This window comes from Dendropsophus ebraccatus, chromosome 5 (genome assembly GCF_027789765.1).
Source record: "Dendropsophus ebraccatus isolate aDenEbr1 chromosome 5, aDenEbr1.pat, whole genome shotgun sequence".
Taxonomy (NCBI): domain Eukaryota; kingdom Metazoa; phylum Chordata; class Amphibia; order Anura; family Hylidae; genus Dendropsophus; species Dendropsophus ebraccatus.
The window spans coordinates 70144497-70166069 of record NC_091458.1 but is presented as its reverse complement, the minus strand read 5'-3'; the positions used below and the strand labels follow the sequence as shown (position 1 = coordinate 70166069).

General features: G+C 41.5%; 1 protein-coding gene across 3 annotated transcripts in view; it reads right to left on the bottom strand.

Annotated features, from left to right (window-relative positions):
- Positions 1-2816: 2816 nt before the first annotated feature.
- Positions 2817-21573, bottom strand: part of VWA8 (von Willebrand factor A domain containing 8) — a 192216-nt gene continuing 173459 nt past the window's right edge. For all 3 annotated transcript variants that reach the window (XM_069970562.1, XM_069970561.1, XM_069970563.1), the window contains exons 40-46: positions 15744-15900; positions 12533-12641; positions 9988-10113; positions 9596-9754; positions 6487-6585; positions 5136-5374; positions 2817-3222 (exon numbers count right to left, since the gene is read on the bottom strand). In XM_069970562.1, coding sequence (XP_069826663.1) covers positions 3114-3222; positions 5136-5374; positions 6487-6585; positions 9596-9754; positions 9988-10113; positions 12533-12641; positions 15744-15900 — 998 coding nt within the window. In that variant the 3' untranslated portion in view covers positions 2817-3113. The remainder of the gene's footprint in view (positions 3223-5135; positions 5375-6486; positions 6586-9595; positions 9755-9987; positions 10114-12532; positions 12642-15743; positions 15901-21573) is intronic.

Here is a 21573-nt window from a genome sequence, read left to right as displayed (position 1 = left end):
CCATTAGTGCTTGTGGTAAGGAGAAGATGTAATAGAAGAATAAAATGCTTGGTAAATTGTGATGCCTAGGTAGTAGTTCCAATACTACTGTGTTCAAAAACATGGGGGCATATCTATTAACACTAACCTTAATAAATAGCATAAAACTAGAAGAGGAAGGCAGAAAGTGCAACAAATGTAAGGCACGCTATATGATCTGATCTGGTGAATCCTACTAGACATGTTAGATTATATCATAGTTGCCAACATTTGACCTTTTTTTCCAAGGAAACTTTAGTGTTGGAAACAAGGGGTGTGGCTTATAGTAGGTGTTTTCAACCTTGCTTGAAAAAGTTCTCATTGGAAGATCGAAACGTCGCACATTGATCGGTGAATAAATATCATCTTTTTCTCCACTGAATATTTGAGTGCTGCCTTGTCTGGGATCTGTTGTACCTGATTGGGCAGATTATCACCCCAAGTAATAAGGTCTTTATGTGACAGCTATATATTTACATCACAAAAGTATAAAGAGTCTACAATCTGAAAGTCAACATGTATATGACCTGTCAGAATGTACAGTGGGAACAGTACAGGGAAATTAACAAGACCTCTGAAGTCAGAAAATCATCAGTCATATTAAGAGATCAATGCACCTACGTGGTTCAAAGAAATGCTAAAAAAAGAAGCAAGTGTGAGCTAGTAAACTATGCTGGGGGTGTGAGGGACTATTATTTACTGCACGGAGGAGTAAGAGCGCTACTGAGCACGTAACATGAAAGAGACTGGGAATATGTGTGGGGGAACGTGATAGGTCAGACAGATATCAGAAAGCTTACTGCACTGGGAGTAGGCTGTGAACATTATGTATAATGATGACAGATTACATTCTGTATGCGTCTGCTGTTACACACAACCCCCGGACAGGTAGACTCATCAAGCCATAAATACAGAAAAACAATGAACACTGTAGACTCAAGACTATTGCTTGTTCACAGGTTTTCCTTCCTTGGACTAGTTGTAGTGAGTACTTCATACTAAAAGCTCCCCACATGGCCTGCCGTTTGCAGATGCTCTGACCCAGTTGTCTGGTGATCATTTTTTTGGTCCTTGTAAAAGTTGATCATATGCTTATATTTTACAATTTTTCTACTTCTAACATATCAACCTAAGGAACTGACAGTTTATTTGATGCTTAATATATCCCAGTCCTTCACAGGTACTATTCAGTGGTTTTAATGTTATGGTTGATCAGCACATTGTGGCTTAGGGCCCTATTCCCCCGGACGTTTATCGTTCGCATAATTGTTAACTATTAACAATCTCAAACGACCGCTATTGCGAAAGACCTGAAAATGTTCACTCATTTCCATGGATCGATAATCGTTACTTATGATCGTATTTGCGATCGTTTTTTCTTCGCTATTGCGTCCGTATCTACTGCAAACGACTGAACGACGTCTTATTCAAGGCGAACGATATGCGAACGTTTTGCGAACAAGCAACAATAAAAATAGGTCCAGGTCTTATAAAGCGATCAATGATTTCTCGTTCGGTCGTTAATAGTCAACTGCATTTTAACCGAACGATTATCGTTTAGATTCGAACGATTTAACGATAATCTGAACGATAATCGTCCGGTGGAATAGGGCCCTTATTCTTTTACCCCATTGAAATGTAACATGCACACATGTCCAGGCTGAACATGCCCGTATACAGACAGTTGAATAAACAAGGCCAATTTCTAATGTGTATGTCCACCTTTACATAGGGAATACAACATACTGGCCCCTGCATATTATTACTATTTACACAGATGGAATATTGTCACAAAACAACATTTGACAGTCAGAATTCCAATATTATTAAGAGATTGGTACTTACAAATGTTTCTAGAGGTCTCAGAACTGCTTATACCTGACATAGCCATTAGAGATGAGCAAACCTACCAAACGTTTGGGTTCACAAAAACCCAAACTATCATCATTTAAATGCCGCTGCCTTGAGAAGGTGGATCCCTGAGGAAGTCTATGCAACGGAATATGTGGGGTGTTCTGTCCTGACCTTCTTTCCATGTAACAGCCTTACTGTTTGTCTTTCATTCTATTAACTTATTTTCTGTGTTGCACCTACACTTCTTTGTCACATCTGTTAAGCAGTACAAACCCTCCCCAGCACCTTGTGGCAGTAGGGCACAGTGCTAACATAAAATTCGACTGTAATCATCACCCTTGCTACCAGGTGCCAGAAAGTATAGATTTAGACATTTCTTCAGTTTAAAAATCTCAAGCCATCCAGTACTTATCCTGCAGGAAAGTTTTCCTCGCTGCTGCCACCTCTGTCAATGACAAGAACTGTGCAGAACAGTAGCAAATCTCCATAGAAAACCTTTCTTGTTTTTTTTGAAATAGAAATAATTTATAAATTTGTATTTCGTTACTTTCTGGCACCAACTGAAATTAAAACATATTTTTTTTCTCCGGAAAGCCCCTTTAACTAGGTAATTGTATAGTTAGTCATTACATGATTAAATTTTCCATGAAAAAAACGTTTTTACAGTGAATGAAAATCGTCTTTCTTCCAGGGCCACTTGGTCACCTATGATGAATAATATGGACTAAAATCTGTATTGCTGTGTCAATATAAGCATTGTATATGGGTTGGTCAACCATCAACTTACTTCTATCAAGTTTGTATAGACATCTTTAGAATATGCAGTATCAGATTGACTATTTTTAATCCCCGACTTGATGTTATGACTGAACATTAATAATACAGAGCCCAGTGACTTTCACAGAATCAATGACAAGTCTAAAATAACCAGATGTATATGAGGAGATATTGTTATATTTATTATATAGCAGATGTTTTAATCTGTATTCTCGCCCATAATAAATATAAATCAGCAGAATTTGATTTAATCTGACCAATCCAAGCTTATTAAATAGTAGTAAAAACAGAGCTCTAACACAGAAGTGTTAAGAAGATTCAAATCATAAGCAAGTCTAGGAATGAGATTACAGTATTTACATATGACATCACAATAAAATAATCTACAGTTCATTCTTTAAAAAGTTCCTGTTTTCTCCTCAGCTTACTGTATACTTATACAACAGCCAGTCCTAATACTGAAGCTAGGCGCTGGACAGCAAGGTGGACGTGAATATTTGTTTCAGGATGTGTGGGATCTGCGTTGTATCCATAGCAACAAAAGATCGCCCCGCTGGAAGTGTCCTCTGGAGCCTGGGGGTTAAATGGGGGGTAAAAAGAGAATATTAGCAATGCAAATCTCTCTACTATGGAGAGTGGGAGCAAAGAGGCTTTCAATTGTGAAGAATGAATTGATGCTTGCTATTCAATTGCCCAGTGAATAAATACTGCTGAATAAACCAAGGAAGGATACACTAACACAAGCGATGCCAAGGCAGGAAACAGAATGACAGGGCAAAGCCAATAGTTTTTATGATCTTCATTACAATATTTCTTACAAGTTACCTGAGTTACCCTTTCTTGGCAGACCACTTACTCGGCAAAGCCTTGGGTACGATATACTTTACTTTGATCAATTGAAAAGGTCATTAAGACCAATAATAAAGTATTTTGACATATACGGGATATTATTAAGACAGAAACCAGGAAACACAGTTTAGAGGTGCACAAGCTTTGTCATATTCTTCTATGTCAAAGAGATTCAATAAAACTGAAGCTACTTAAAGTGCTAATAGTGCTGTCACAAATATTTAGATGTAGTAACATGGCATGAGGGATTTTTGATATTATTCTATACAGTCACTGGTTAACATAAAAACAACAGGAAAAAATTCTTAAAGTGTCACGGTCATTAAAATATTTTTGCAGAAATCAATAGTACAGGCGATTTTAAGAAACTTTGTAATTGGGTTCATAAGCCGAAAAATGATTTTTTTTATCATGAAAAAGCTGTTTAAAGCTCTCCCCCCTGTCTTTATTGTTCTCCTATGGAGAGAGGGAAATGAGGCACCAAAACAGGACAACAAAGCGTTAATTTACAACGACATGACCCGGCTATCTCCTTTGACAGTCAGCACTGACCTCTCTGACCTCTGAATACAGCTTCACCCACCTCAGTGTTGTGTAATCCTTTGTTCTCCACTCTCTGCTGCCAACTCATGTCCCTCCTTCCTCCCTCCCCTCTCTATAGAACAGACAGGGTTGTGTCTGATGCAACAAGTCACAATTTCCTGATATTTTGCAGTGAATGGAAAAGAGGAGGGAGGGGGGGGTGGGACCTGGAAAAAGTCTTTTTGAATGCAGATAATGGCATATAAACCCAATGAACCCAATTACAAAGTTTCTTAAAATCGCCTGGACTATTGATTTCTGAAAAAAAAAAAATAATAATAATAATAATAATAATAATGATAATAATAATAATAATAATCATAATAAAAATAATACGATAGTGACTCTTTAAAGCCCCATATAGCCATTCATTTCAGTGGGACCAGTTGACTATCTAATGTGCATGGGCACCTTTCGATTTCCCCTGACAGACAATGTTGGAGAAAAGGAAGAATATGCATGTTGTACTTCAACACCCAATTGTTTTGTTACCCGAAGGATATGTTGCTGCTTGAAGTCTTTGGCTGTGGTTTACCCCCCTCTACCCACAGAAAATACAAGCATATTCAACATAGCCTAGTGTACATATGTATGTCTGGATCAGGCATAACAGCTGATGGCTGAACATTTACTACTGCATAACGTCTTCACTTCCTGGATAAAAAGGTGATGTCACGGCCCGACTCCCAGGGCTGTGCTTTTTAATAAAAGTTTTTGGTTGACTTCTCCTTTAAGGCAGCTAGTGTTGGTAAAATGTCCTTTTTGTAATATAGATAGTAGGACCAGTATGAAAGCTATTAACGTTATATGAATTGTAGGGACACAGCTACACTACACATCTCTGAATCAACACAGTATGGTTATAGGTTGAAATTCATTGCTTTTTTATTTTGTTTTAGCTTCTACCTAATTGTGAATAAATGTGCTGTTTTGTTAATAATTATAAAAGGGGATTTTACAGACTATTCACACAGATTCAGGAAAAAAATGAACACAAAATGCACGACCAATGTTTACAGCTAATAAATCTGGTTATTTCTAATTTTACTCCTTACCTTTCAGCTTGGTCTCCTAAGGATCCAATGAAAATAGCAAAAGCATTAACCTGAGGATTTATCATCAAAGCCTGAGCAAACCTTGCTGGTGGTATACCATAACGTTCTAGGTTGGCATCACTCAACACTATGACAAAATATTCATCTGCGTCTTCCTTGGCTATCTCTTTTATAGCATGCTCTGTTGCTTCCAATGTGTAGTCTCCACTCATGCAGAACTGAGAGTGGGCATGCATGGTCTAATGAAACAGAATGAGTAAATGTTAGTTTTACAAGTGACATAAACTTCAATTGCTACACAGATTCAGATACTCCCAATGACAGAGAAGACTCTTCACATATTGACACATGACATATGTGGTCAGTATTCTTAACAAAAAGGTTGGAAACGATATCACTTATACTAAAACCCTCTTTGTCCTGTCAAAAGGGGCCCTTTCACCACCCCACACTACATGGATCACACAGAAGAGACTTATATAACACATATGGTATTACACAAAACAATGATAAAAACACATATATAAAAAGAGCAAACAACATAGGGAGGTAGGAGCAAATATACAAGATCATATAATAATATCAATGTAGTTACATACATACATGTATCAAAAAATGGCACTGTCCACTCGTATAAATAAGTAATAAGTAAATACAGGAACACCACCATACAGTAAACAGTAGTAAAGTGCAAAGTGAACCAAGATAGAAACAAATGTTAGCCCAAAGCGTTTTGAAAGCCAGGCCTATTAACAGGTACACTTACCTACTACATCCACCTCCTCACCCTTTTTCTTCAATGTTTTGTGTATTTTGTATTCAAGCAAATGTACCAGCAGAACATTCGCTTTAAGGATTTCACACGGATAGAACGGCGCTGGCGTGGGGAAGCCAGTGTCGCGGTCCTTGTTTTGAACTGCATCCTGGTTCCCGCATATGGTGCCGTCCTATTTCCGGGCATCAGCCGGGCTGAAACACTGGAGGTGGGCCGGCCCGACTCCAGTGGGAGGAAACCCCCTACCCTCTATGATGCAGCTCCATTAGAATCAATAGAGCCGCAAGACAGAGGGGCGGGGGTTTCCTCCCAATGAAGACCAGCTGGCCGACCTCCATTGCTTCAGCCCGGCCAGTGCCCAGGAATAGAATAGCACCGTATGGGGAAACCACGCCGCGGTTAAAAGAAAGGACCGCGGCACCGGCTTCCCAGCGCCGGAGCTGTTCTATCCATGTGAAGGCCTTAAAGCGAATTTGCTTTAAGTCATATTACTTTTCTGATATTGATTCATTTAATTGGTAACAAATATAAAAATAAGCCGGACCATCATAAATATTTGCAGAAATAAGTATATACCTTAAGAACCTCCAGCCTTTGCTTATTGTTCCTGGGAATCTTTTCACTTCTGATCAGTTCAATGCTGTAGCCGTCTCCTGAATGACCTGATACATCATACTGATGAGAAAAAAGAAAAAACACTGAAAAGTTTAGTAATTGGATAAGACCTATGGCTGCTTATGACTGGCTGGCACAATAGGTACAATAAAAGGGGACTTACCTACAGGTTTCTTATTTACATTGCTTTTTACATCTCTTTTCTATTTTTGGGAGACCAAGGTTCTTTGGGAGCTGAGTTTTTTGAGGTACAGTGCCTAATGCACTATAAATCAATTAAACACAGGGATATACTGGCTGTCAAGCTAATCTGCGTTTAGAGTTTCCACTCTTTTACACTTGAGCATATGACGCACATAGCATACCGCACAAGAAACGGTATGTGTAATAGTTTTGTTGATAAAATGAATACATCTTGCACTGCTCTATTTCAATTCAACATTTTCAAAATTTTAATCTGTAATGTTATTTCTATACATTCCTCACCTTCCATACACAGTGCATATGAAGCCCTATACGGAAAGATTACCATGCTAAAGTTTACTCATCTGTCTTCGGGTTGGAAACTACTGACTTGGCATTCCTTCACACTCCTGTGGCGTCACACACACTCTGAAGACAAACAGACTAGCTGCGTATCTGTTCATTATATGTAATAAATTTGTAATGTTGACAAAGTATATGTAATTTAAATAATTTATTGTGTATATTATACAGTATGGGGCATACTTCTTACACATTTATATATGGTGTATGAACGTTTGGATTTAAAGGCAGTTCCACCCAACCCTTATCTTGTGTCATATGTTACAGGATAACATTGGTATGGGGTCCTCATAGTACCCTCATTTAGTAGTTTATTTATTTCAGCGTACAATGGAAACTGATTGATCCATTAGATGATTATTTGGAAGAAAAATGCATCATAGTAGACTCCTCATTAAAAAAAGGAGAAAAATTGGCAGCACATCTATGCCTCCGTTCACAATGCAGGTTGCACGCTGCATGTTGCTAAAATACAGACAAAAAAGTGCAGTAGCAACCCACAGGTGCAAGCTTTTACTGTATACACTCCCCCCGGTGTACACAAAATCCTTAAAAATTAGGATCTTAGCAATCTATTTTATCAAACAGGGTGTACCATGTCACCACGTTAAGGTGTCCTCAGGGACATAGTCCTACTCTAGCATTTACACACTTAGGCTGGGTTCACACTACGTCTATTTCAGTATTGTGGTCCTCATATTGCAACCAAAACCAGGAGTGGATTAAAAACACAGAAAGGCTCTGTCCAGACAATGTTGAAACTGAGTGGATGGCCGCCATATAACAGTAAATAACGGCCATTATTTCAATATAACAGCCGTTGTTTTAAAATAACAGCAAATATTTGCCATAAAATGGCGGCCATCCACTCAATTTCAACATTGTGTGAACAGATCCTTTCTGTGTTTTTAATCCACTCCTGGTTTTGGTTGCAATATGAGGACCACAATACTGACTGAAATATACATAGTGGGAACCCAGCCTTATAATTGTTGAGTAGGCACCATGTCTCTGAGGACACTTTAACGTGGTGACATTGTACACTCTGTGTGATCAATTAGTTTGCTAAGATTTTTTCAATATCTACAGAGCAGGTTTTTATCGCGTGAACACCGGGGGGAGAATTATGCGGTAAGAGCTTGCACCTGTGGGTTGCTGTGGCACTTTTTGTATTTTTGTCAGAAGATTCCTCATAGTTATCATTAATCCTATAAAATGGGAATCATATTGACAGGGTAAACAGAAGCTTCAATGGTCACTATTAAAAGACTTTTCACATGTCCTTAATTTTGATCAGTTGAGGTCTGGGTGTTTAGACTCATCTTTATTGTTAGAGCCAGGACATTTGCTTGCTGTGTGTTCTCACCCTCTTCTGTCCTTGTGGCAGGAGACAGAGCGAAGTCTATGGAACCATCTCCTGCAGCGAGACGGGGGAGAGAGTGAACTTAGTTGGCTGCTTCTTCCAACTGGTTCTAGTGATAGGTGCGGGTATGAATATGGAAAAGGTTTTTTCAAGTGACAGGTACACTTTTATCTCTAGAATTTCTACAGTCACCAAGGTAGAAAATAATAGGATAGGATAAGGCACTAGGTAATTGATAGTAAAGTAGAGGACATAGCTAGCTGATTGGTCTGACTCCTGGGACAACCACTGTGCCCAAGGATGAAAAATTCCTCCTCAATGAGCCTAGTCCACTGCTTATGAGTGGCCAGTACTCCGAATTTCTGGACATTGTTAAGTGCTGACCTTCTCACTTACTATACCACTGCACTCTTGGCTTTCAAGGTAAGGCTAAAAGAAAAGATCTCATCAATAGCACTATGTGCATGGAGGGGCATAGGGATAAACAGCAATGGCATAGCTTGGTGAGAATGGAAAATAAGAGCTGCCAGGTGGAATCTGATAGATGATGATGTAGGTCAGACAGTACAGACCAATATTCTATCTACACAGTAGAGCATATAATTTACTGGTTGTCAGACAGGGAATAACACGATTTAGGTAAGGTTCAATGTAAGGATGCAAGTTCGCTGGGATGAACCAACTTAATAGAATTATAGAATATCAATGGTAAGGTAGCAGAACACGGAAAAAAAAAATATTTCAACCTTCAACTTATCCACCAGTACAGCTCATATAGCACACATGCCAAATGTATCCATAGGCGTTATGCACAATAGGCATAAAATAGGAGATGATGTAGATAGCTTCCATCAGATTATAGCTCTTATTTTGTAACACAGATGATAGCACCTGTAAGACTGGTTACAATGGGCATCTGCTTCAAAGTCTACCACTGAATGTTACTAGTATGTCTTACTAGGAAAAAAAAAAAATCAACCATCTTTCACCCGATACATGCTTTGCACAGATTTATCCAACAGTCCATCTGAAGAATGAAGCATCAACCATAGCGTAGTGTTCTTTATCCTGGCAACAGATGCACTGAATCACTCACCACCACAAGAAGACGCCATAAATTTACTCTCTGGTCTTCAATGAATCATTTTCATTTGTAATTACCTTAAACTTATGCTCATAATTCTCAAAAGCTTCCATCAGCATGCAAGTGGCTTCCATGGAGCGCTCCAGCCTGCCATCCAGACCATTAAAGCGATACATACTGCCAGATACATCAACCAGGAGACGCAACCTCTTGGGTTTCTGTTGTGGGCTGCCAAGCTAAGCAGAAAATAAAAGACAAAACTGTTAGCCATAGTATAGTTACATGATGAAAAAAATCCTTATAAAATCATTTTATCATCAAAGTGTTACATTGGAAAATGTGTAATGGAAATTACTACTGTGACCCACCCAGTGTCTGACCAATATGATCAGTCAGACATGATTCAGGCTGCTTGGTGGCCACACCTAGAGAACAACATGACCAAGAAAGACAATGAGAGACTACTTACTTCAGGCTCAAGTTCTCCACGCCTTTTGTAAATTGCTTTCTCTCCTGTCAATCCATCAATGATTTTGGTGTCATCCAGCTCTCCCATTGCTTGATGCTTAATCCATTGCCTTTCTTTACCCTTTGCCTTAAAAAAATTGTAAAGCTTGACATAATTTGCTATATTTTTAATATGCAAATGTGTTTACTTGAGTGTATGTGGTATATGCATGCCTGTTTGTGTAAATATGCTGGTGTATTTGTGTGCCTGGCGATAGTAAGTAAGCATGTCTTATAAGTGACATTATGTGTATGCAGTCAGTGAGTATTTGCATATATGAGTACTTGGATGAAGTGAATGCGCCTTCTAGTAAATACTGCAATTTTATTTTGGCATTGATGCTATTATTTCAGTGTTGTTTGGCATTATTATTTGTGCACTGTATAATGTAGTATTCTGGCCTTATGTGGAGGTATTATTTCAGTGCAGTATATTGATGTTATATGAGTATTCTGAAGCAGATTGCCATTAGGAAAAGCACTACAACTTTAATGTAACTTTTCATTCCAACCAATTAATAAAATAAAATTATATGATGAAGAATAAACAAATACATCTCACATTGCACCAAAAATGATGCTTGTTTCCATGATTACACAATTGTGCATGTGTGAGTTTAAAGCTAAACCCAATTGAAAATTATGCATAACCGGCCTTTAATCCCCCAATGTAAAATACAAATGAATGGTGTCTACTAAATCTTTTGGGGGGGGCTTTTCAAACAAATATAAAGAAAAACATTATGCAGGGAAAAAAAAGACTTATCTCGCAGTGGGGTTTTATACCACTAACTGACGCATCCAAAAATCTATCCTGTATGCACAGAGGAAGTCTTACATGTGCAAATATCAGCGTGCAGGATAATATTTATTCTACTGTCCCATAATGTCTTTGCTCCTTATTTACATTTGACAATCCATTGCTAAATTCCTGCAGAGCTTTACAAATAAATGAATGCATGTACTTCCTATGGAACGTATACTCTCTTTGTTAGATGTCTTGCTTATCAACTGGTGTGCTAGCTCCCCAAGTATGAGTGGCTCTTTCATAGCGGGCTGGCAGGCTGCCTTTTCACAGACACGATACAATCTCACTAGAGTTAGCATCTTCATGATGCTGGCCAGCTCTGAGCTGAACAAATTATTACTTGAAAAGCATGTCTTGGAAGTGACATCATGCAATGCTGGATATGAGCGCTCATGGGCACTGCTCACAAAGAGGTGCTGATGGCCTTTGAAGGCAGCAAGCTCTAATGAAAAGAGCTGAGCTCTCTTTGTAAGGGAATGTGTATGTCAGTAAATGGTGGTTATCATTACAGGTTAAATCATATGAAACAGAGGACAGAAAGATAAACTAATTTTTCCATCAGTGTAAAAACAATGACTCTTTCATATTCAAGTCATTCTTATTATTTTACTTATTTTTATGAAAGACAGACAAAGGATCTGTTATACTTTTCTTCTGGATTTTAGACCATGAGATCAGCACCAGGATTTATGAGTTACTAAGAAAACTGGCCATCTTAAAGGTCCTTTCCCTTTTTTCTAATAATATTTGTTTAACCTGTGCAGTTTCAATGGTCAAGTTGTCCTGTAAGGGTCCTGTAAGAAGAGGGCATATAGTCATCCAGACAGCTTCCAACTGTCTATTAGACTGCATGTAAGGGACCGAACTAACAAATTTCATGGCTAAGTTATTGGAGAGTAAAGGTGGCCATACATATTGGACTAGCCGATCATATAATGTTTACCCCAACTGCTGATGGGTAGATGGGTTGAGGTGGGCTGGATTTCTGTGACGGTGCTCTGACACTATTCAAATCCTGCTGGCGCTAACATCACAGCTCTTCTACTGATGTCACCCGCTTGATTCTACTGTGCTTTTGAAGACGGGAAGTTAGAGGTTTCTATGCATCTCTATGTGAGCACTCTCTGACTTCCGGCATCTGAAGATGCAGGAAAGACAGAGAAAATTTTATGTGGGTGCCAGCAGGATTTGTACGGCTTTGTAGGACTGGCATAACACTGCGCACAGGAAAGCAATCATAACAGATGAATATACATGCCAACCTGCAGCGGCATGTATACTCATGCAAAAAAGTGCAGGTGCATGGTGACAGTAGGATGAACCCACCCGTACAGACAATACAGTAGAGGGGAGGACTGTAGGGTAAGGCTCAAGCAGAAGGGATACAACAGGGAACACAAAGCAGCGCAGCCACACAGTGATGCCAACAGTGTCTCTTAATGTGATCTGTGGGATGGTAACCCCTTATACAGGCATCTAAAATCTGAATCAAGTTATAATGATCACAACTGTTGATAGATTCTAATGTTCTCTTGGTAAACACACTATTATTGCTATAGCACAGAACATATATTTTAGCTATACTTTAGGTTTACATACATATAGAAGAAACATATCCACTGGCAATAATCAGTATCCAAAGCAATTTCCTTTCTGCATTATCATACTTATGTTAGACCTATCTCAAGCTGCAGATTACCTGTAGACTGTCTAGGATAACCCGAAGAGATTGAACTTGTCTGCGCACGGCCCCTGAGAAACGTTCATATGTAGCAGCATCATATTCACTCATTTGGATTTCCTTCAACCTATAAGATACATACATAAAATAGCTTAATAAAGTAAAAAAAAAGCCTAAATATAATATATGGACTACAACTCATAAACTAAATATGACATAAAAATAGAGCCAGAATGGAAACTTTACAGGAAATAATAATGTGCTATTTTGTGTGTTACTACACTCCTCAACATTGAATTTGTAACAACAAGAGGGAAAAGTTGTGGAATTATGGAAATTAATGATGCAAATTATAAAAAAAAATGGAAACAAGGAAACAAAATATTCATAACATCTCGCTTTATTTAGTATTGAGTATGAGTGCCACATGCAGAAATACACCAACGCTTTGGCTTGCTATCAATGAGGTTATTAAAGCGACTCTGTACCCACAATCTGACCCCTCCCAAACAACTTGTACCTTCGGATAGCTGCTTTTAATCCAAGATCTGTCCTGTGGTCTGTTTGGCAGGTGATGTAGTTATTGTCATAAAAAAATAATTTTAAAATTGCAGCCCCGTGCCCTACGGGCGTATCTGTGCCCTAACTTTGCAGCACCCCCTCCGTCCTTCCTCCCCACCCTCTCCATCATTAGGAATGCCACTGGAACATTTACTTGTGTTTGAACATTGCACAGGTGTCTTAATGATCCAGCCCATGTGCCGTGGTAACACAGGTGGTGAATAATAGGCAATCTGCCTGGAGCATTCCTAATGATGAGGAGGGTGGGGAGGAGGGACGGAGGGGTGGTGCAAAGTTAGGGCACAGATACGCACGTAGGGCATGGAGCTGCAATTTTAAAAGTATTTTTTTAGGACAATAACTGCATCACCTGCCAAACAGACCACAGGACAGATCTTGGATTTAAAGCAGCTATCCGAAGGTACAAGCAGTTTGGGAAGGGTCAGTTTGTGGGTACAGAGTTGCTTTAATGGTTGTCTGAGGAATGTTCTGCCACGCTGAATGCACTTGGGAAAGCAAGCCATAAAGATCCTTCCTTACAATTACTCGTCAATGATGTCCCAGATATGCTCGATGGGAGACAAGTCCAGAAATGCTGCAGGCCCATGGCCACGCAGACAAAACCAAGACTAGGGATGAAGACTGGAGAGGTCTTACTATTACATATTATGCCATCCACACCAAAATCTTGGAAGTAGAAGTGGGACTGAATTTGGTGATTTCAATAATTCCACAAAATTTCCTTCTTCCAGTTTAAAAGTTGAGGAGTGTATACTGCAGACAGGACAGAGGGGTAAGGCTCTTGCTGCAGGCGGTTGTCTTACAGCCAGTAAAAGAATTGTGAGGAGGAGGCAGGAGGGGGAGTGACAGATCTTCTAAGATACACAGAACATTTCATTACATACAGAGTGAACTTTTTCAAGCGTTTATTTCTGTTAAAGTTAATGGTTATGGATTACAGCCAAGAAAAACCCAAAAGTCAGTATTTCAGAAAACTAGAATATTATATAAAACCAACTGAAAAGAAAAATGTTTTTAACACAGAAATGTCGACCAAATGAAAAGTCTGTACAGTAAATGCCCTCAATACTTGGTCAGGGCACCTTTTGCATGAATGACGACATCAATGCAGCAATGAGACATGGAGGAGATCAGCTGATGGCACTGCAGAGGTATTATTGAAGCCAAGGTTGCTTTAATAGCGGCCTTCAGCTCATCGGCATTGTTGGGTCTGGTGTCTTTCATCTTCCTCTTGACAATAACCCATAAATTCTCTATGGGGTTAAGGTCTGGTGAGTTTGCTGGCCAATCAAGCGCAGTGATGCTGTGGTTAGTAAACCAGGTATTGGTACTTTTGGCAGTGTGGACAGGTGCCAAATCCTGCTGGAAGAGGAAAATTCCATCTCCAAAAATCTTTTCAGCACAGGGAAGCATGAACTGCTCTAAAATTTCCTGGTAGACGGCAGCGTTGACTTTGGTGTTGATGAAACACAGTGAACCTACACCAGCAGATGACATATCTCCCCAAACCATCACTGATTGTGGAAACTTCACGCTAGACCTCAAGCAGCTTCAAGATTGTGCCTCTCTACTCTTCTTCCAGACTCTGGGACCTTGATTTCCAAATTAAATGCAAAATCTACTTTATCTGAAATCAGCACCTTGGACCACTGATCAACAGTCCAGTTTTTCTTTTCCTTGGCCCAGATAATACGCTGGCGTTGTTTATTGGTCAGGAGTGGCTTGACACATGGAATGCAACACTTGTAGCCCATGTCCTGCAGACGTCTGTATGTGGTGGCTTTTGAAGCACTGACTCCAGCAGCAGTCCACTCCTTGTGAATCTCTCCCAAATTTTTGAATGGCATTTTCGTTACAATCCTGTTAAGACTGCGGTTCTCCCAGTTGCTTGTGCACCTTTTTCTATTAATATGCTTTGATACAGCACTCTGAGAACAGCCAGCTTCTTTAGAAATGAACTTTTGTGGCTTACGCTCCTTGTGGAGTGTGTGAATGACTGCCTTCTGGACATCTGTCAAGTCAGCAGTCTTACCCATGATTGTGCTGCATACTGAACCAGACTAAGGGACCTTTTATAACACTTAGGACGCTACTGCAGGTGTTTTGGGTTAATTATTCTATTTTTCTGAAATACTGACTTTTGGGTTTTTCTTGGCTGTAATCCATAATCATCAACTTTAACAGAAATAAACGCTTGAAAAAGTTCACTCTGTATGTAATGACTCCATAGAATATATGAAGTCATTTTTTGAATTGAAATAGTAAAAAAAAATAATATTTTTTGTTGATACTCTAATTTATTGCAAACCACTGTATTTGCCAGTTTACTATATGTGAGAAAATGGAGGCAAAATCTGTTTCAATATTGAGCATGCTGGGTATAACAGAACCAGCAGTGTGCTCTTTAGTTTACACAGATTTGTTTTAGAGCATGTAAATGGGGATTCTGGGGATTCTGTCTGCATTTACGAGAAGAATAGCAGCTCATTCAATTAACAAAGGGAAACATCATGCTGTTAATACATTATCAGGAGGAATAACAGAGTGACAGCACAGTGGCAGGAATTATACAGTATTTATAAGTATATACTGGATATATGTGCTATGGGAGGTGACATCTCTTCATTAATGTCAGGGCATATGTTACCTTTGTTTAAATGCTTTCTCTGCCATTTCTCTAGCTGCTCTCCTTACTTCCTCAGGGACAGCATCTTTTTCAGCTTGTGACACCTGGTAGACTTTGTGCCCTGCATCCAGACGATATGGACCTCCCTTTCCACCCAGTCCTGCCGTGTCTCTGCCACCTGGGAAATTACATTAGTTTTAACCCTTCTGATTACAGCTATATTTCTTCTCATTTCATTACTAGACGTTTTTAGGTCTTCGCAACCATCTCAGCCAATGGGCATGGACCCGATACTAGAATAACAGTGTCAAGCTTCTAGCGTGCAATATATATTTCATAATAGAAAGACATTTTCTCAGACATATATATATATATATATATATATATATATATACATACATACATTTATTGCTTTGCTATATAATGACAAGCATTCAGTTTCTGCCTGACTCCTATGTACATTGCATGGTATTTGCTGTATTTCCACATGTTATCCTCTCACGTGTGCTAAAACAAACAATTGCACCCACAAGTTTATCCTACATGGTGCATTTATTATACATGTGTGAAAAGAGATTGTGTCTTCTGCAGCGCCCAGTGAATGAATGACAACCATGTGACATAAATGTGTATTATACAACACTATATGCACCTCGGTGTAGGCAAACAGGAGAAATCCTGAAGTAAATGAATCCTTGACCTCTTTTTTTGACCCTTACAATGAGAACACTAATAATATGCACATGTCAAACACAATTTCTAGGGAATTGCAGGTTAAGGCTGTCTTGTTTTCCACAAAAGTTCACATAGGTGTCATAATATATGGTTATACTAGGATGACGGAAAACCTTTTAGGTCTAGAAGACTGATTCCTTCCCCCAGTTCTCTGACATCAGAGGCCCATGGCAGGATGGCTAGGCAAGTTCAAAAGTAGGACCACAAAGCCTTTGAAGGCTTATACAACTCTCATTTGTGGAGGAAAAGGTTGTTGCCTGTATCACATTAACCTGACAGAGGGGAAAAGCTGAACTAGTACAACAACTAAACTAATATGGTGCGCTGTCTTATTCCTGCAGTTAACAAATATCTATATTAATGCTCCAGGGGGCCCAGTCATATTGCCTCTGGCGCCCCTTGGGCCAGTCCCCCCACAGCACTAAAGGGCCGACGCTGCTAAATCCATTTAAGGCCAGTCTGCCCTTTAAAAAAAAAATACAATGGCAGTAGACGTACTGCGCACAGGCACGTATGCTAGAGCGTAGTGCTGTAACCAGCTTCCTGAAAGCATACCGAGAGCGAGGCGTAGAGGCCAGGAGAGGAGAGAAGACTGACGTCGCTCTGGAAGGAAAGAGACACTGCTGGGGAGCAATGTGAGAGGCGAGTATACTTTTATTATTTAGTTTTTTACATGGGGGCTGCACAGCAGAGGGGCCTATTCTACATGGGGGATGTTACACAGAGAGGGGCCTATTCTACATGGGGGATGTTACACAGAGAGGGCTATTCTACATGGGGGATGTTACACAGAGAGGGCTATTCTATATAGGGGGATGCTACACAGAGAGGGCTATTCTATATAGGGGATGTTACACAGAAGGGCTATTCTATATAGGGGGATGCTACACAGAGAGGGCTATTCTATATAGGGGGATGCTACACAGAGGGGCTATTCTATATAGGGAGATGCTACACAGAGAGGGCTATTCTATATAGGGGATGTTACACAGAGGGGCTATTCTATATAGGGGGATGCTACACAGAGAGGGCTATTCTATATAGGGGGATGCTACACAGAGAGGGCTATTCTATATAGGGGGATGCTACACAGAGAGGGCTATTCTATATAGGGGGATGCTACACAGAGAGGGCTATTCTATATAGGGGGATGCTACACAGAGAGGGCTATTCTATATAGGGGGATGCTACACAGAGAGGGCTATTCTATATAGGGGGATGCTACACAGAGAGGGCTATTCTATATAGGGGGATGCTACACAGAGAGGGCTATTCTATATAGGGGGATGCTACACAGAGAGGGCTATTCTATATAGGGGGATGCTACACAGAGAGGGCTATTCTATATAGGGGGATGCTACACAGAGGGGCTATTCTATATAGGGGGATGCTACACAGAGAGGGCTATTCTATATAGGGGGATGCTACACAGAGAGGGCTATTCTATATAGGGGGATGCTACACAGAGAGGGCTATTCTATATAGGGGGATGCTACACAGAGGGGCTATTCTATATAGGGGGATGCTACACAGAGAGGGCTATTCTATATAGGGGGATGCTACACAGAGAGGGCTATTCTATATAGGGGGATGCTACACAGAGAGGGCTATTCTATATAGGGGGATGCTACACAGAGAGGGCTATTCTATATAGGGGGATGCTACACAGAGAGGGCTATTCTATATAGGGGGATGCTACACAGAGAGGGCTATTCTATATAGGGGGATGCTACACAGAGAGGGCTATTCTATATAGGGGGATGCTACACAGAGAGGGCTATTCTATATAGGGGGATGCTACACAGGGAGGGCTATTCTATATAGGGGATGTTACACAGAGGGGCTATTCTATATAGGGGGATGCTACACAGGGAGGGCTATTCTATATAGGGGATGTTACACAGAGGGGCTATTCTATATAGGGGGATGCTACACAGAGGGGCTATTCTATATAGGGGGATGCTACACAGAGAGGGCTATTCTATATAGGGGGATGCTACACAGAGAGGGCTATTCTATATAGGGGGATGCTACACAGAGAGGGCTATTCTATATAGGGGATGTTACACAGAGGGGCTATTCTATATAGGGGGATGCTACACAGAGAGGGCTATTCTATATAGGGGGATGCTACACAGAGAGGGCTATTCTATATAGGGGGATGCTACACAGGGAGGGCTATTCTATATAGGGGATGTTACACAGAGGGGCTATTCTATATAGGGGGATGCTACACAGGGAGGGCTATTCTATATAGGGGATGTTACACAGAGGGGCTATTCTATATAGGGGGATGCTACACAGAGGGGCTATTCTATATAGGGGGATGCTACACAGAGAGGGCTATTCTATATAGGGGGATGCTACACAGAGAGGGCTATTCTATATAGGGGGATGCTACACAGAGAGGGCTATTCTATATAGGGGATGTTACACAGAGAGGGCTATTCTATATAGGGGGATGCTACACAGAGGGGGCTATTCTATATAGGGGGATGCTACACAGAGAGGGCTATTCTATATAGGGGGATGCTACACAGAGAGGGCTATTCTATATAGGGGATGTTACACAGAGAGGGCTATTCTATATAGGGGGATGCTACACAGAGAGGGCTATTCTATATAGGGGATGTTACACAGAGGGGCTATTCTATATAGGGGGATGCTACACAGAGAGGGCTATTCTATATAGGGGATGTTACACAGAGGGGCTATTCTATATAGGGGGATGCTACACAGAGAGAGCTATTCTATATAGGGGATGTTACACAGAGGGGCTATTCTATATAGGGGATGCTACCAGGGGCGTAACTAGGATTCATGGGGCCCCATAGCAAAAAACTGAATGGGGCTCCCCCTTGCCCAACATCCTCACTTGGCCCACCCAGCTGTAAGAACGAAGAAACGCTGCGTCGGGCAAGATAATTACTGTATGTGTGGAGGCTCTTATGGCTGGAGGTACACAGCTGCCTCCGGCAACGTGTTGTGAGCCCTACATGTACCCATATGGCCACTAGTGTACTGTGCCACCGCCTCCCCCTTGTGTACCCTGTCATCATCTGTTGCAGAACTACAACTCCTATTATGTGATGTAGTCCTGCATATTATCCCACAGACCATGCTGGGAGATGTAGTCCTGTATATTACCACACTGCATGCTGGGAGATGTAGTCCTGTATATTACCACACACCATGCTGGGAGATGTAGTCCTGTATATTATCCCACACAGCATGCTGGGAGATGTAGTCCTGTATATTACCCCACACACCATGCTGGGAGATATAGTCCTCTATATTACCCCACACAGCATGCTGGGAGATGTAGTCCTGTATATTACCACACACCATGCTGGGAGATGTAGTCCTGTATATTACCACAAAGCATGCTGGGAGATGTAGTCCTGTATATTACCCCACACCATGCTGGGAGATGTAGTCCCGTATATTACCACACAGCATGCTGGGGGATGTAGTCCCACATATTACCACACAAACCATGCTGGGAGATGTAGTCCTGTATATTACCACACACCATGCTGGGAGATGTAGTCCAGTATATTACCCCACACACCATGCTGGGAGATGTAGTCCTGTATATTACCACACACCATGCTGGGAGATGTAGTCCTGTATATTACCACACACACCGTGCTGGGAGATGTAGTCCTGTATATTACCCCACACAGCATGCTGGGAGATGTAGTCCTGTATATTACCACACACCATGCTGGGAGATGTAGTCCTGTATATTACCACTCACCATGCTGGGAGATGTAGTCCAGTATATTACCACACACACCATGCTGGGGGATGTAGTCCTGTATATTACCCCACACCATGCTGGGAGATGTAGTCCTGTATATTACCCCCACACCGTGCTGGGAGATGTAGTCCTGTATATTACCCCACACAGCATGCTGGGAGATGTAGTCCTGTATATTACCACACACCATGCTGGGAGATGTAGTCCTGTATATTACCACACACCATGCTGGGAGATGTAGTCCTGTATATTAACACACACACACCATGCTGGGAGATGTAGTCCTGTATAATACCCCCACACCATGCTGGGGGATGTAGTCCTGTATATTACCACACACCATGCTGGGAGATGTAGTCCTGTATATTAACACACACACACCATGCTGGGAGATGTAGTCCTGTATAATACCCCCACACCATGCTGGGGGATGTAGTCCTGTATACTACCCCACACCATACTGAGAGATGTAGTCCTGTATATTACCACACACCATGCTGGGAGATGTAGTCCTGTATATTACCCCCACACCATGCTGGGAGATGTAGTCCTGTATATTACCACACACCATGCTGGGAGATGTAGTCCTGTATATTAACACACACACACCATGCTGGGAGATGTAGTCCTGTATATTACCACACACCATGCTGGGGGATGTAGTCCTGTATATTACCACACACCATGCTGGGAGATGTAGTCCTGTAAATCCCCTACTATGAACTGCCAATAGGGCATGATGGGGGTTGTAGTTCTGCAACTTGAATGTCCACAGGCTGCAAAACTACAACTCCCACCATGCACTGTTAGCAGGACATAGTGGGGGGTTGTAATTTTCTGGGGGTAATCTCACCTGTCCTGGTTCCTGCTTCGTCCTGTGTGTCTGCTCTACCCGCCTTCCTCTTCTCTCTGGTCTGGGGGGGGGGGGGGGGGGGGGGTGTTGGTGTGAGTTTGGGGGGGGGGTGATACAGGCTGGGGGGATTGGCCCTGGGACACTGTGGGGGTGTGGGTGGGGATTGGCTTCAGGACAATGCAGGGGTGGTGGGGAGTTGTCCCTGGGACACTGTGGGGAAGGGTGGGGGTGATGCTGGGACACTGGGGGGGGGGGACTTTGGGGACACTGTATGGAGGGTGGGTGCTCCTGGGACACTGTATGGAGGGTGGGTGCTCCTGGGGACATACTATGTGTGTGTGTGGGGGGGGGGGCTGGGGCTGCTGGGGACATACTATGTGTGTGTGTGTGTGTGTGGGGGGGGCTGGGGCCACACTGTGTGGGAGGGGGGTTGGGGCTGCTGGGGACACACTATGTGAGGGGGAGGGGGGCTGGGGCCGCTGGATGAGGGTGGGGTCGCA